Below are 13,658 nucleotides of genomic sequence, written 5' to 3' on the forward strand. Positions count from 1 at the left end.
GTTTGAGATATATTCCCTCAACGTTTTAGGATCGCAAAATAATAATAACATAAGACCCAAAGAGTATTACTTATGTTAATCGTTTTTAATACAATTTGACTAGTTCTCATTCGCATTGTCAGCATATCACCTTTCATTATCGAGTTAGTTAAAAAGGTCTAACAAATTATCGTTTCCAATTTTAGTTTTTAACGAAAGCAAAGTTGAATTAACTTTTCTGCAACATGTTTTTGTCATCATTCATGTATTTCCACCATCTAGATAATATGTTTTGCTGTAATGTTCTTGTTTTATATTAAGTGAATAAAATACATCATATTGATTTAATGAATAAAATAGATCTTTGACCTGCTGGTTTTAATTTTTCTATACTAAAATATTACAATTTATCTAACAATACTATTTTACATAATTTTTTGTATTTTGTAAAAACTTTTTTGTAAATATTATTATGTAACAATACTATTTACTTAGTTTTATGTTTTATTTCAAAAATTTGGAATTTATGTGGAAATTTAACTAAACTGAACCTATATAATAGAGAAGAATTGTTTTGGGATATTATTAAAAACATCGAAACTATTTGTGTTGAAATAGTGTTGAAATATTAATCTTTTGACATATATAGGTCATTCATGCTATGACATTAGTATGTATATAGATGATAAAAGTGTATTCATGTTTAATGAATTCGTTCATTATACATTCATTTCAAATATATTGTTCGCCCATTTATAGTTAGAGTAGGAGATGTAAAACTTTATATATAGTGATTATTAAACTAATTTGGTATATTTTAAAAATATTAAAATGAAATAGGTTTTTTAACTCAATGGAATATATAAACGCTAATAATAGTTGACTAAAGTTTTATATATACAATATGTAAAGAGGTTAAATGTTTCATCTAGGAAGGGGGTGCAAATTAAAATTTAACCACTAATAAAAATTTTATATTTGTGTTAAAAATTATTGATATAAATTGTAATGTTACATGATAGGAGCATTTAAAATTGTGACATGTAAGAAATAGTTTAAATTAAAAAAAATTACACATGTAATAAATCATAATTTATGTGTTTAATAAATAAGATATTTTTATCTTTAAATTAAATAGAAATGGATATTGTTTTCCAACTAAAAAAATTTAAATCTTTGTAAAAAGTATTTTTGAAAAGTATGAGCAAACAATGGAGATTTGGTTTGCTAGAGATAATTGAAGCTTTTGGAGGATAGAGATTATATCAAATTGAGTTTTTATGCAATTCTGTATAGAGTAGCAGATCAAAATCTGTAAAAATGTTTTTTTATTTGAATAAATTTAAAATTCTTTTAAAAAAAGTATTTTGAAAAGTAATAATTTTAAGTTGATATTATCATTAAAATTTATTATATAATTTAAAATTTTTGTTTGTAAATCAAATCTAAATTAAATTTAAAATATTTTATTAGAATTTTCTTAAATAAATACACATGAAATAAAGTTGTAATTTATCTTTTAATAGATCAGAAGCGAGTGTAACTATTGAACTGTAGTTTATTATAGTATTCTCAGTTGAAAATAGAATAGGAACAAACAAATTAAAATGATCTTAACCGTGGGAAATATTTGCATATTTAAATAAAAACTAAAAAAAGCTCATATAAAAGGGAAATGTTAAAACTGAAGCTTTAGTAGAAAAAAAAAGAGTTTACAAACTAAAGTAAATACTCGACTTTCTGGAAACTACCCCAAAGATTATAAGCATATTTACAACTCCCCACCACCACTCTCCAATATTATCATCCGCCGCCTCACATAACGACGCAAGCATTCGGATTCTCATCACTGAACATCTGAGGCGCGTGGGCCTGAACCGGATAGTACCCATATGGCCCACCCGGGTAATACGCTGACTCGTAATAAGGCTGAGCCGCCACGTACTCCATCATGTTCACCCCCTCGCCGCCTTTGTTATCCTTTCCCCCGCCGCCTTTCTTCTTGTCGCCAGACTCGTTCTCTTTGTCTTTATCCTTCTTCGGCGGCACAATCTCCACCGGACGCTTCAGCTTCTCCGACAAACTCTCCACGAGCTTCTTCACGTCCATTGTTCCTTTAACCGTCACCAACTGCTTCTCTTTGTCCATTGTCATCCCACTCACACCTAAACGATTCCAACAAACAAACAAATGTGAGCGTTTTGTAAAAATAGCGTTTTGAACAAAAAAGCGTTTTCTGTAACTAACCTTTGGTTTTAGTGACAGTCTTTTGGATGTTAGCGATACAGCCTTCACAGTGAAAGTTCAGCTTCAACACCGCCGTTGTCACCGGAGCCTGAACACATTATAATAAATATAAATAAATAACATAACCACAACACTCAGAATCAGATTCATGGCATTGTATAATACAGTAAAGGTCGAAGCTTTACCTCTTTGGGTTTCTTCTCCTCAGATGATTTCTTTTCTTTGTTTTTCTCTTCATCGCTTTTGTTCTTATTGTTCTTTTTGGGCTGAGGAGAAACCAAGTCGACTTTCTTCTTTGTCTTCTCTTGAAGTGTCTCCCGGAGTTTCGCCGGGTCTACTTCTCCGGTCACCGTTAGCTTCCCAGTCTCTGACTCTGATTTCACCGTCTCAACGCCTGAGAAGAGAGACATTAATGTTAATTTTACAGTGAAGACATTAGCTTTGTGTCTTTTAAAGAAGAAAAAAAAACAAACCTTTGAAAGCACGAGCGCATTTGACGATTTTGGAAGCGCAGCCGTCGCAATGCATATCGACCTTCAAAACGACGGTGATAGACGCCGTTTTCTTATCGCCGCCACCGTCTCCTTTGTTCTCGTTGTTGCTGTTCTTCTTCTGCTTATAGACAAAACAGAGAGAGAGAGAGAGAGAGCAAATCAAACCCATTATTAAACTTACGCAGAGAGAGAAACAAGAAGAGAAGATTCTTGATAGTTGTTTAGGGGTTTGAGTGAGTTACCTTGGCCATGGTGAGTCGGACTCGGTTAGTAGTGGGAGAGAAGGAAGTTGTTGGAGACAGAGTCGGAGAAAGACGAGACCTTGAGAAAGAAAGAACCTTTGGTTTATATTTATACTACCCACTCCGTTTAATGCGTTTTATTATGATGTGATGATGATGAATGGTGTATGGTATGGGTCTATGATGATGTTATGGACCGTCCACATACGTTTTTCCGTATTACATTGTTTTTTGTTTTATTCGGTACGATTTTCCCGGTTAGTGCCTGCCTATGTACGTCCCTTTATTTGCTTTTGTAATTTCGGCGTATATGTTGTGAGTTGTGACAGTGTCTGCTAGTACTTGTATTTAGTCGTAAATAAATAGGGGAATATGAAACATTTGTTTGTTGCACGGTAATAAAAATAGATCATGTCGACTAATTGTAATTGAGCGATTGACTGTTTTAATTTCTATGTAATGCTTTCACGTATAACCCCAAAAAATTGGCTTAAACTTTATCTCTAAGTTTACATTCTTTTAAAACCCCCTAGCTGCAGTTTTTTTTTCTAATGGGTTATCGAGATGAAGTTAATACAATGGACATCATCGATTTTACGAACCAATACAATGGGCCTTACTGAGCCCAGTCATACGTGCTTTTGTTTAGTGGTGTAATAAAAACCTTGCTGAGCCTCCTAATTCAATAAGTTAAAAGTTAAAACTAGGGAAAAGGGCGTTTTTAGACCTCAACAATTCGCGTCGTGCCTTTTTAGACCCAAACAAATCATGAGTGCGAAATCATACCTGAATTGATATTTCGTTTCAATAATCAACCCAAACTTCACTCCGTTATATAAATTCCTGCCTTGACTAACTTGTCGTCAGTCCACCGTTAAACCATGCCTAATCCGTTAACGGTTTAATCAGAGACAAGGAGAAAACGACGTCGTTTGATTCATTAATCAAAACGACGCCGTTTTGAATTGGGGGAAAATCAAAATCGAAAACCCTAGCCCTTTTGTTCTTCTTCCCCAACACTCTCACGGGTCTCTCTGCAACTCGAAAATCACAGACGACTTTCAGCATTGAAGAAGACTTTCTTCGTCGAAAACGCTAGTGAATGTAAAGGGTGTTTGCGACTGGAAATGAGGTAATTTATTCCTCACGAAATAATGCTTTAATGTTTAATTTTGTTTTAATGTTGAAATTTCCTCTTGTTTTTTACAGTGTGTTCGAGATTGTCACGTTTAATGCTAGTTTCGGTGGATATTGGGTGAAGAAAAGAACCGGTGATGTTGGGTATATTGGTGGGGATGTGAAAACCATCGAATGCAAACCGGAAGAGTTGTTCACATTTTTATTAGATGAGTTTGGAGAGGGATTGTATATGCATAGGTTGTGGTACACGCTTCCTTTTGAGGATCACAAGGATAGAAAGAAACTGAGCCATGTTAGAGATGCTAGTTTTAAAGAGATGTGTGAAGCGGGTCAGTGGAAAGGAGTTCTTAATTTGTTCCTAGTGAGCACAGTCGATCATCCTGAGGAAGAGCAGATTCAGGAACCTTGCGAAGAAGAGATCCGAGTAGAAAGAAATGTTGCTGGCTTTGTGGATGAAGATGAAGATTTCGATTATCATAACACACCTCCCAATTCTGATGGTGAGGAAGAGGAGGATATGCTGAGGTTCAAACCAGGGAGTGGTCACCTAGAGCTAAGGCAAGTCTTTGATACAATTGAAGATTTCAAAAATGCATTAGTTGAGTATGCTTTGAAGGGAGGGTGGAACATCAAGCGGAATAAATGGGGAAAAATTAAATGTGGGGCTGTTTGTGGGTCTAAAGACAAGTGCCCATGGAGAATCTATTGCTCTTATGAAGAGAGATATGGGAAGTGGATGGTGAAAACATATGAAGATGGGCACAAATGCCAAAAAGATGGGTATAGTAAGCTACTGAAATCGGGTGTGATTTTGAAGCTCTTCATGGACGAGATTAGGAATGATGTTGATTTGAAACCTAAGTATATGCAAGAGCAGATTGAGCAAAGGTTCAACTTGATAACCACGATTGACAAGTGTAAAAAGGCCAAGCGAAAGGCACTAGACATCATCAGCCGTGATCATGAGGAGCAATTTAGTAGGCTAAAAGACTACCGACTTGCGATTCTAGCGTAAGTAAAGGCACAATTTGTTGGTCTTTTCTTAGTGACTTAACTAACATTTTCATTTGTCTTTTGTAGCACCAATCCAGGATCAACTGTGGAGCTAGACACGGTTTTAGATGATGATGGAGCTGAAGTGTTTCAAAGATTCTATGTGTGTTTTGCAACCATCAGATCGTTGTGGACAATGTGGTGTCGGCCTATCTTTGGATTAGATGGATGCTTTCTCAAATGCACACTAAAAGGTCAACTCTTGGCAGCTGTAGGAAGAGATGCAAATAATGGAATGTACCCAATTGCTTGGGCTGTTGTTGATGTGGAGAACGAGGATAACTGGATATGGTTCATACAGAAGCTGCAAGTGGATTTTAACTTACAAGGAGGTCAAAATTTCACCATAATATCTGATAGACAAAAGGTATTACTTGGTTTGGTTGAATCAAAGTTTCTTAGTCTTATATTTTCACTCTGATTTTGACTTTGATTTTATTCAGGGCTTGTTGAATGCGGTCGAGAGGATTTTACCACACGTTGAACACAGGATGTGTGCTCGCCACATATATGGCAATTTGAAAAAAATCTTTCCTCGCCAAGCCGAGATGAAGAATTTGTTTTGGAGAGTAGCTGAGAGCACCACAGTTCGTGAGTATGAAGCTAGTGTTGAGGCGGTTAAAAGGTATGATATACGTGTGTTTGAAGCAATGATGGAGAAAAATCCCAAGAATTGTAGTCTCGCGTTCTGCTCTCCAATGTCTTCTTGTTTGGATGTACACAACAACATCTCGGAGTCATTCAACAATGCTATTGATCCTGCTAGATACATGCCGATGGTTGAGATGCTTGAGACTATTAGAAGAACAACAATGATCCGTATCGATCTGAGAAAGAGGATTGCAGCTGACAATGCTAGTAGGTTCCCTTCTAGAATTATGAAGATCATAGAAGCTGAGCAGAGAAAGCTGAAGTTTTGTAAGATGATCCCGGGTGGTGATGGTAGATGCAAGGTGAGAGAGGCGAGTATATCTTACAGCGTGAATATGAGGCTGCGGACATGTGCATGCCGTAGATGGGAACTAGGTGGTATTCCTTGTCGCCATGCATTACGTGTCATCACCGAGAAGAAGCTGAATTATGAAGATTACATTTCTAGTTGGTTCCTCAACACAAGACAGCAGCAAATTTATAGTGATTCAATTAGGCCGGTGAATGGAATGTGTTTTTGGGACCAAACCGGTTCCACCGTGCTTCCACCTCCTGGCTTGGTAGAAGAACTCGAGAACAGAAAAGGAAGAAAGCCAAAACCAAAGAGAAAGAAAGGAAAAAATGAGTCACCAACAAAGAAGAAGGTCAATCGAAGTAGGAGAGTGATGCATTGTGGTCGATGTGGCGTTGCTGGACACAATGTAACCAAGTGCCCAAATGTAGGCGTGCCAGTGAATAGACCAAAAAAGAAGACAGCAACGATGGGGGAAGATGATCAAGACTTCATGTCATGTGATGACTTTGGTGTAGGACCAAGTCAACCAACGCAAGAATAAATTGAAAGACGAAGGTACATAACTCTCTCTTTGCCTCTGTTTGATTGTTTTTTTTATTTATTTTGATGATTCTCTATTTGTTTTGCTAGAAGCAAGAGCCATAAAGACGATTTTTTATGGAAACATGGATCATGAAGGCTGTTGCGGTTGCGGATTTATCTCTTTTGTTGTTATGTTGCTTTGTTAAGACTTTTGTTGTTTTGTTATGAATCTTTGTTTTGCTTTGTAATGACTATACTCTTATTTCAAGCATGGTTTTATGACTCTATTACTGATTCAAAATGACCAAAGCATATATAAAGCTAGATAAGATCATCATCATCGTTCATACAACATTTCATACAACATAACAACATTACAACATTAGACAAGTCAATTTCACTAAACAGACCATACATAAGCTTGATAGGATCCTTACTACATCATCAATACATGAACTTGAAGAAGACAATCATGACCAAAGCCAACACTACTATGTTCTTCAAGCTTCGAAGTTGCATTTTACACTCTCGGATCTCCTTCTCAACAACAGCTTCACAAACCCGAGTTTCCATTGTCAATGTTTCGATCTCAGCTTCACAAGTGTTCACTCCCTTTTGCAAAGTGATCGAATCTTCTTCCATGTTATCCACTTTTTCAATCAAGTCTTGAAGCTCTTCATACATACTCTATAACCTAACTAAGCAAGTTATTCTTGCATAACACGAGCTATGGAAGCTTACCTCGACAAGAGCCCTCAGAATCTTCAAGTTGTCGTCTGTGATTTTCGAGTTGCAGAGAGACCCGTGAGAGTGTTGGGGAAGAAGAACAAAAGGGCTAGGGTTTTCGATTTTGATTTTCCCCCAATTCAAAACGGCGTCGTTTTGATTAATGAATCAAACGACGTCGTTTTCTCCTTGTCTCTGATTAAACCGTTAACGGATTAGGTATGGTTTAACGGTGGACTGACGACAAGTTAGTCAAGGCAGGAATTTATATAACGGAGTGAAGTTTGGGTTGATTATTGAAACGAAATATCAATTCAGGTATGATTTCGCACTCATGATTTGTTTGGGTCTAAAAAGGCACGACGCGAATTGTTAAGGTCTAAAAACGCCCTTTTCCCGTTAAAACTATCATACGTTAACGTTTGTTATATAAGCTTCATTCTGAAGACGACCGGGCCAGCTATGAGTTCTCTTCTTATAAAGTTATGAAAAATGTATCACAGGAATTGAACAACTCTTACATTCAGAATTGCTCGATACATTGCATGTTTTCTAACACTTAGCGGATGTTTCTTGTAATGATCAATTAAGAAATAAACTTTGGAATTGTATTTTATTGTATTATACTATTCTTGATATATTTGGAAGTATTTCAAGCTCCAAGTGCTTTCTTGTTATCAAAAAGACTTCAATCAAACCAGCCAGCTTGGATTTTTCATCACATCATAAAAGTGATACTACAGGGCCTTATTATTTGGTGTAATTAAGCCCAAATAAAGATAGTTTTTGGTGTAATTATTTGTATGTTACTAGAACAGAGGAAATGACAATATTTATTTTGCAGGTGAATAAAGCCGATATGTGAGGGTAACCAAATATGAAATATGTATATTTTAAAACATGTATTTTATTGTTTTTACATTTTTTTATAATCTTTATCATCTTCTCCTTAGATATCACTGAATACTGAAGATGATCGAGAGTAAATATTACTATTACTACTAGGTAACGTTCTATTAGGTTAGCGTGTTACATTTCTATTCCTACACTATCTTTTCTGTTTTCCTTTGCATTATTTTCATAGAAAGAAAGAAAATGTTAATGCTGGGAGGAAAATTAGCTGAAGGAAAAGATAAACCAAAGAGTCAAAACCTTCTATAGGGGGTATAAATGTCCTCTGAAATAAATAAACAGTATATGTATTTCCATCAATCAGTTAGCCGTTTCAGACACTGACCAAAGGTGATGACTTTATACACAATCCTTACGTCTATATAAATAATATGTCGCTCAATTTACTCACACGCGCTGTATTAATAATATCAAAATTGAAACATTTGACAAATTTCAACTATAAATGAAGAAACAAAAGAATAATTTTTAATATATTTACAACATTAATACTATAATCCAAGTCTAAAAGGCTATCAAAAATGAATAAATTAGTGATAAATGTGTATACATGTTAATAGAATCAAAATTTGAAACATTGCAATTATTATTGCTTTTTTTGGTCATCTAAAATATTTCATTGAAATATTAACGATACAGAAACATTTACATAACCGGCAGAAAGAAGGTACATCCTCGGAATCAAAGCTGGCGGAAGACAAAATTTCCAAGAGACTACACTATTACCAAATTTAAAGCCATAAAAATTTACCAACCATAAAATAACAAAGAATCCATAGAGAAGAACTTGGAGCTTACAGACATAACCGGTTAAAACTTTACACATATAAAGCGCAAAATTTAACAGAAATGCTTCTGGCTAACCATCGTTTACAAGATCCTCCTAAAACTTACCTTTTGATTTCAAGAATCGAAGCTTCACTTCCGGTAAGACAAAGTCTCTAGCTCTCCGGAAAGCGGTGGAGCCGTCAATCGCAACTAGAACACTGCTATTAATATTGCTTTTTGTTAAATGTTTTAAAACACTGCTTCTAATACAGGTCTTAAATCATAGTATAAGAGTGTCTCTGTCCCATTGTTATTTTCACTTCTATAATAACATTTATTTTTCACTTCTATAATAATATTTACAGGTAAAACTGTTCCAACTCACCTCTATTTCTTCCTCTATAATAGAGATTTTTTATATTAATATCATTTCTTTATTATTTTTATCTATATTTAAAAATTGTTATTTTAAAAAAAATATATTAGAGCATATCTCATCTCTATAATAGAGTTTTTCAATTTTAAAAGTGAAAATAATAAAATGCATTAAAGATAGTCTAAACGTAGAAAAAGACAACATATCCATTGTGTATGCCAATATATTGGCAGATATACATATATATTATTTTTTGGCAGATAGTCTAGTATATACTCTTTATGTAAATATATGAATATATATATATATATATATACTGTAGTATGTACTCTTTATATATATATTTTTTTTTTTTTTTTTTTTTTTTTTTTTTTTTTATGAACAGATAGTCTTTTTTTTTTGGTCAGATAGTCTAGTGGAAATAATATTTCTTACAAATGGTCCCATATCAAAATTTATCTCTGTAGAAAGGAACTCATGAGATTTTTTTTTGAGAAATATACTCTGTAGAGTGGAACTCATGAGATTTGGAAGAAACAAATCTTCAGAAATAGTGCCCTGACTTTGAATTAATTTTGGGTCATATATATTTCAAAACTAAAACAACAATACAGATGGATATATTTCACTTGACCAAAAGAAAAAAATGGATACATTTCACAACTAATAAAACTATATATCTTTTTTTTTTTTTGTAAGCTTAATAAAACTATATATCACCATGAACAAATCAGTAACTCTATCCATTTTTTGTAAAAATGATCAAGGAAACATTAATAGAATTATTTTTCCACCACTACACATTATATTCGGTGAACGCTTTGGATGCCTCAGCCCAGAGGCTTCACCATCTCTAGATACAAATTCCAAACCGACACTTGTTTTGCAAGAGTTTATCTTTAACGTATTATGTACTATTTAAAGCATATACTTACAATAGTAATAGTCTGATGGAATGTTAGTAACAATAACAATGCTGTATATATCATATACTTCAATTTCTTTTTTGTTAAAAAGGTATATCTTATGCTTTGTTGTAAGTTTGTAAGTTCTAGCTAAAAGCTGATATGATCTTACTCTTCACGACGGAAAAACAGAAGATCTACTCTTCAACCATAAATATATCCTTTGGGGTTTCATGGAATCAAATCTCCCATCGTCTCTTCTTAACTAGAAATCTTTCCAACATCGATGTTAAAAAAAAAAACACAAATCCCATAAAACTGATCAACGTGTCTCTCTCATTCTCTCTCCTCGCATACCCTATCAAATCTTTGATTTTACTAACAGTCAGTCCAATATATATTTATATAAGAAAACAAGAGAGTCTAGAAGAACTAGGAGTAGAAATAGGGCAAGCACTTGTGTTTTAGGAGGCTACTACTGGTTTTGTTCTCAGCTAGGTTGCTTATGAAACTAGAAGATGAAGCTGAGCCTGAACCTGAACCACCCATGTTTATGTTAGAATTAGTGCCAGTTCCACTAATCATTTGCTTCAAATCCCCATGTCCATTAATGTCGTTATTGTAATACCCTTGTGTGAAATCGCCATTGTACCCTTTTGTCATCTGGTCAATGTGGTGGTCTATCATCATCATCTCTTCTTGCTTCATCATAATCTCTGATCGCTTTCCATTGACATCTGAGGAGAAATTGGTGTGGTTGCTGTAATGATCACACATACTGTGGTTGAGCAAGAAACCACTTGTGCCTGAAATGTTGTTGTTGTTATTGCTGCTCATGTCCTCGAGAGAGAAATCGTGAGGATAATTAGGGTTAAAAAAGGGGAAGATCTGTTGATCATCAGCTTCGAAGCCATTGATGTTGGAGATGAGAGATGTTGTTGAGTTTTCAACATACGGATTGTAGGAAAAAGGTGCAATAGTTGCTGATGGGGTTATTGGTCTTTTCACATCATGAGAATTAGGGTTTAGAAAAGGAGTAGCCATGGCAGCTGATGAGTGAGAGGAAGAGGAGGAAGAAGAAGACATGATTTTCTTCCTTAGCTTTGTGTTCCAATAGTTTTTGATGTCGTTGTCTGTTCTTCCCGGTAGATGAGCTGCTATTATTGACCATCTACAAGTTTCATTATATACATGTGTGTTAGTAGTTAATGCCGGAGAAAATGTTGCAAAGCTATAGGAATAAATGCTGCTCGTAGTTTTGACTACAGTGATTAAGCTTGTTCTTCAATTTATCCAGGTTAAGAACTACTACAGACAACTAGTTCCAAACATTCATAAACTTAATGTAGATTCAGGATAGAACATAATTTAAAGAGAATCAATTAATCAAGGAGAGGGAAAAAAATATTCCTTTTAACCCATTTTATTGAATAACTATTCAAGGGGACTTAACAAGCAAAGTGGAAAACTAAACGATACTAATAGTCTACCATTAATATATTTTCACTTTAGTCTTAATTACTTTCTTATAATAAAAGATAATTTCAAGAGATAATTTAGAGAACCTGCTTCCGATGGCAGCAAAGAGGCTGAAAATGATCCTGTCTTCTTCTTCAGAGAAGTCGCCATGTTTTATGTTTGGTCTTAAATAGTTTAGCCACCTCAATCTACAACTCTTCCCACATCTCCTCAAACCTTAAACAACAACAACAACAATAAAGATGGTGCTTTAAGTAACAACAACAACAATAGCACACGCTCTTTTTTGGGATTTGAAGTACAGGTAATGCTGAATCAAAAGTTGAGTTTAAGTAACAACATATATACTTACCAGCTTTGAGAGGAAGAGAGATCCAATTTCCACCATTACCATACTTCTCAATGTAATCTCTGAGCTTAGCATCTTCCTCAGGAGACCAAGGCCCTCTCTTCACTTTTGTCTTGTCGCAACATGGAGCTCTTCCCATTTTCTCTCGTTAGTGTGTTATTATCTCTTACTTGCTTTTTAAGATTGAGCTTTTGAGTTTATGGAGGAGTAGTTGGATTTGTGGCCTTTTAATAAGAGACTTGGATTTGGACTCACCTATCAATTATTATTATTATTATTATTATTATTATTATTATTATTATTATTGAATTATATAAAGGAACTTTAATTTATAATATTTCAGTTTGTCTCAAAAGCTATGGGTGTGAGAGAAGTCAATATGATTGACATGCATGCATTTTCAATTATTCATTTGTGCGTGTTTTATAAAAAATAGATTTCTTTGTCTAAAAAAAATAGATTTCCAATAATTCAATTATTTTATTAGCTCTTCATATTGAGGAAATTACATTGAAATGTGACTTCAGCATGCCCAAAAATAAAATAAGATGAAGGAAATTTATATTACCATTCTTGATTTTTGCTTTGGTAATAAACCCTCCCTCTCGATTTATACATCTGAGGGTTTACGTATTTCATATATGTATTCTGCAATATTAAACACTTGATTTAGATATCCGAGAAGTATTTATCTTGAACATGATTGTTTTTCATTTTTTGAAAGATGAACAGTTGTTGAGCTGTCAAAATGAATTAAATTTGAATCGATTAATTTTTTGTACTTGTCACGCAAAGCGCAAAATATTCAATATCTAGAAACTTTGTGCTGAGTTTGAGGGAAAAATGAACAATCATTAACTTAAGTTATCTGCTTGATATTTCCTTGTTTCTTGTTTGGGGTTGTTTTGTTTGTTTGTTTCGCTCTAATAAGTTGCTAAGCAACATGTAAACTCTTGAAAATGGTATGAAATTTAACATGATTACCAAAAAAAAAAGTTATCTGCTTGATTTGATCATTCATCAAAGTATATTCGCATTATCATGATCAACTATTCGGTATTGGATTTCAAAAAAAAAAAAGAACAAATGGAAAAGAAAAAAGTTACTAAAGGTGGTGATATTACACGGACAAAAGGAGAAAACATGTAATAAGCGGAGATTGCATCGGTCGGACCATTGAACTATGTTGAATTGTCTGATTATAAAGTGACAACAAAACAAAAACCAAAGAAAATAAAACAAAAACCCATATTGTGAAATCCCATTAATCAAAAATTTATCATCACGAGTTGACTTGCCAACGTTGTCTTCATTATTAGATTTAGAAAGTGCCAAATGAACCTTCATAATTATTCTTATCGTACTACTTTGATGGACACTTGCCTGAGTTAATTAATTTTACACACACACATATATATATATGTGAATTTCATAATGATCAGGTGTATATTTGGACCGACTAATCAACTTCAGAGCTAATGACCCATCGATGGGTATGCATCCATATATGTACAATTGAA

The 13,658-nt window shown here is 34.1% G+C and overlaps 3 protein-coding genes across 4 annotated transcripts; 1 reads left to right on the forward strand and 2 right to left on the reverse strand.

Moving 5' to 3' along the window:
• Positions 1-1,569: 1,569 nt before the first annotated feature.
• Positions 1,570-3,103, reverse strand: LOC103845494 (heavy metal-associated isoprenylated plant protein 3). 2 transcript variants are annotated; one of them, XM_033282344.1, is made up of 5 exons: positions 2,963-3,046; positions 2,700-2,844; positions 2,412-2,620; positions 2,227-2,314; positions 1,570-2,144 (listed from the first exon to the last, which is right to left on the reverse strand). In XM_033282344.1, the coding sequence occupies exons 1-5, from the start codon at positions 2,969-2,971 to the stop codon at positions 1,795-1,797; spliced, it is 801 nt and encodes a 266-aa protein (XP_033138235.1). In that variant the 5' UTR covers positions 2,972-3,046; the 3' UTR covers positions 1,570-1,794. The 2 variants fall into 2 exon arrangements, with proteins under 2 accessions (XP_033138235.1, XP_009120614.1); XM_009122366.3 differs by having other exon boundaries at positions 1,645-2,144; positions 2,700-2,838; positions 2,963-3,103.
• A 986-nt stretch (positions 3,104-4,089) lies between these two features.
• Positions 4,090-6,642, forward strand: LOC103846181. Its single transcript, XM_009123087.1, has 4 exons — positions 4,090-4,094; positions 4,172-5,113; positions 5,183-5,522; positions 5,599-6,642. Exons 1-4 carry the CDS (start codon positions 4,090-4,092, stop codon positions 6,640-6,642), a joined length of 2,331 nt encoding a protein of 776 aa, XP_009121335.1.
• A 282-nt stretch (positions 6,643-6,924) lies between these two features.
• On the reverse strand, positions 6,925-12,722 carry LOC103845496 (transcription factor RAX1). Its single transcript, XM_009122367.3, has 3 exons — positions 12,142-12,722; positions 11,876-12,005; positions 6,925-11,481 (listed from the first exon to the last, which is right to left on the reverse strand). Exons 1-3 carry the CDS (start codon positions 12,275-12,277, stop codon positions 10,743-10,745), a joined length of 1,005 nt encoding a protein of 334 aa, XP_009120615.1. The 5' UTR covers positions 12,278-12,722; the 3' UTR covers positions 6,925-10,742.
• Between the last annotated feature and the right edge of the window lie 936 nt (positions 12,723-13,658).

Source organism: Brassica rapa, chromosome A10 (genome assembly GCF_000309985.2).
Source record: "Brassica rapa cultivar Chiifu-401-42 chromosome A10, CAAS_Brap_v3.01, whole genome shotgun sequence".
NCBI lineage: Eukaryota > Viridiplantae > Streptophyta > Magnoliopsida > Brassicales > Brassicaceae > Brassica > Brassica rapa.

Bases quoted from the DNA above. Each gene is read 5' to 3' on its own strand.
- LOC103845496 (XM_009122367.3), bottom strand. From the start codon at position 12,277: ATGGGAAGAGCTCCATGTTGCGACAAGACAAAAGTGAAGAGAGGGCCT. The intron at 12,006-12,141 runs GTAAGTATATAT...TTGTTGTTTAAG, and splicing joins CTCTCTTCCTCTCAAAGCTG to GTTTGAGGAGATGTGGGAAG. The intron at 11,482-11,875 runs GTTCTCTAAATT...TGAAACTTGTAG, and splicing joins TTTGCTGCCATCGGAAGCAG to ATGGTCAATAATAGCAGCTC.
- LOC103845494 (XM_033282344.1), bottom strand. The intron at 2,315-2,411 runs GTAAAGCTTCGA...TAATGTGTTCAG, and splicing joins AGGAGAAGAAACCCAAAGAG to GCTCCGGTGACAACGGCGGT. The intron at 2,145-2,226 runs GTTAGTTACAGA...GGAATCGTTTAG, and splicing joins GACTGTCACTAAAACCAAAG to GTGTGAGTGGGATGACAATG.
- LOC103846181 (XM_009123087.1), top strand. The intron at 5,114-5,182 runs GTAAGTAAAGGC...TGTCTTTTGTAG, and splicing joins TACCGACTTGCGATTCTAGC to CACCAATCCAGGATCAACTG. The intron at 5,523-5,598 runs GTATTACTTGGT...GATTTTATTCAG, and splicing joins TAATATCTGATAGACAAAAG to GGCTTGTTGAATGCGGTCGA.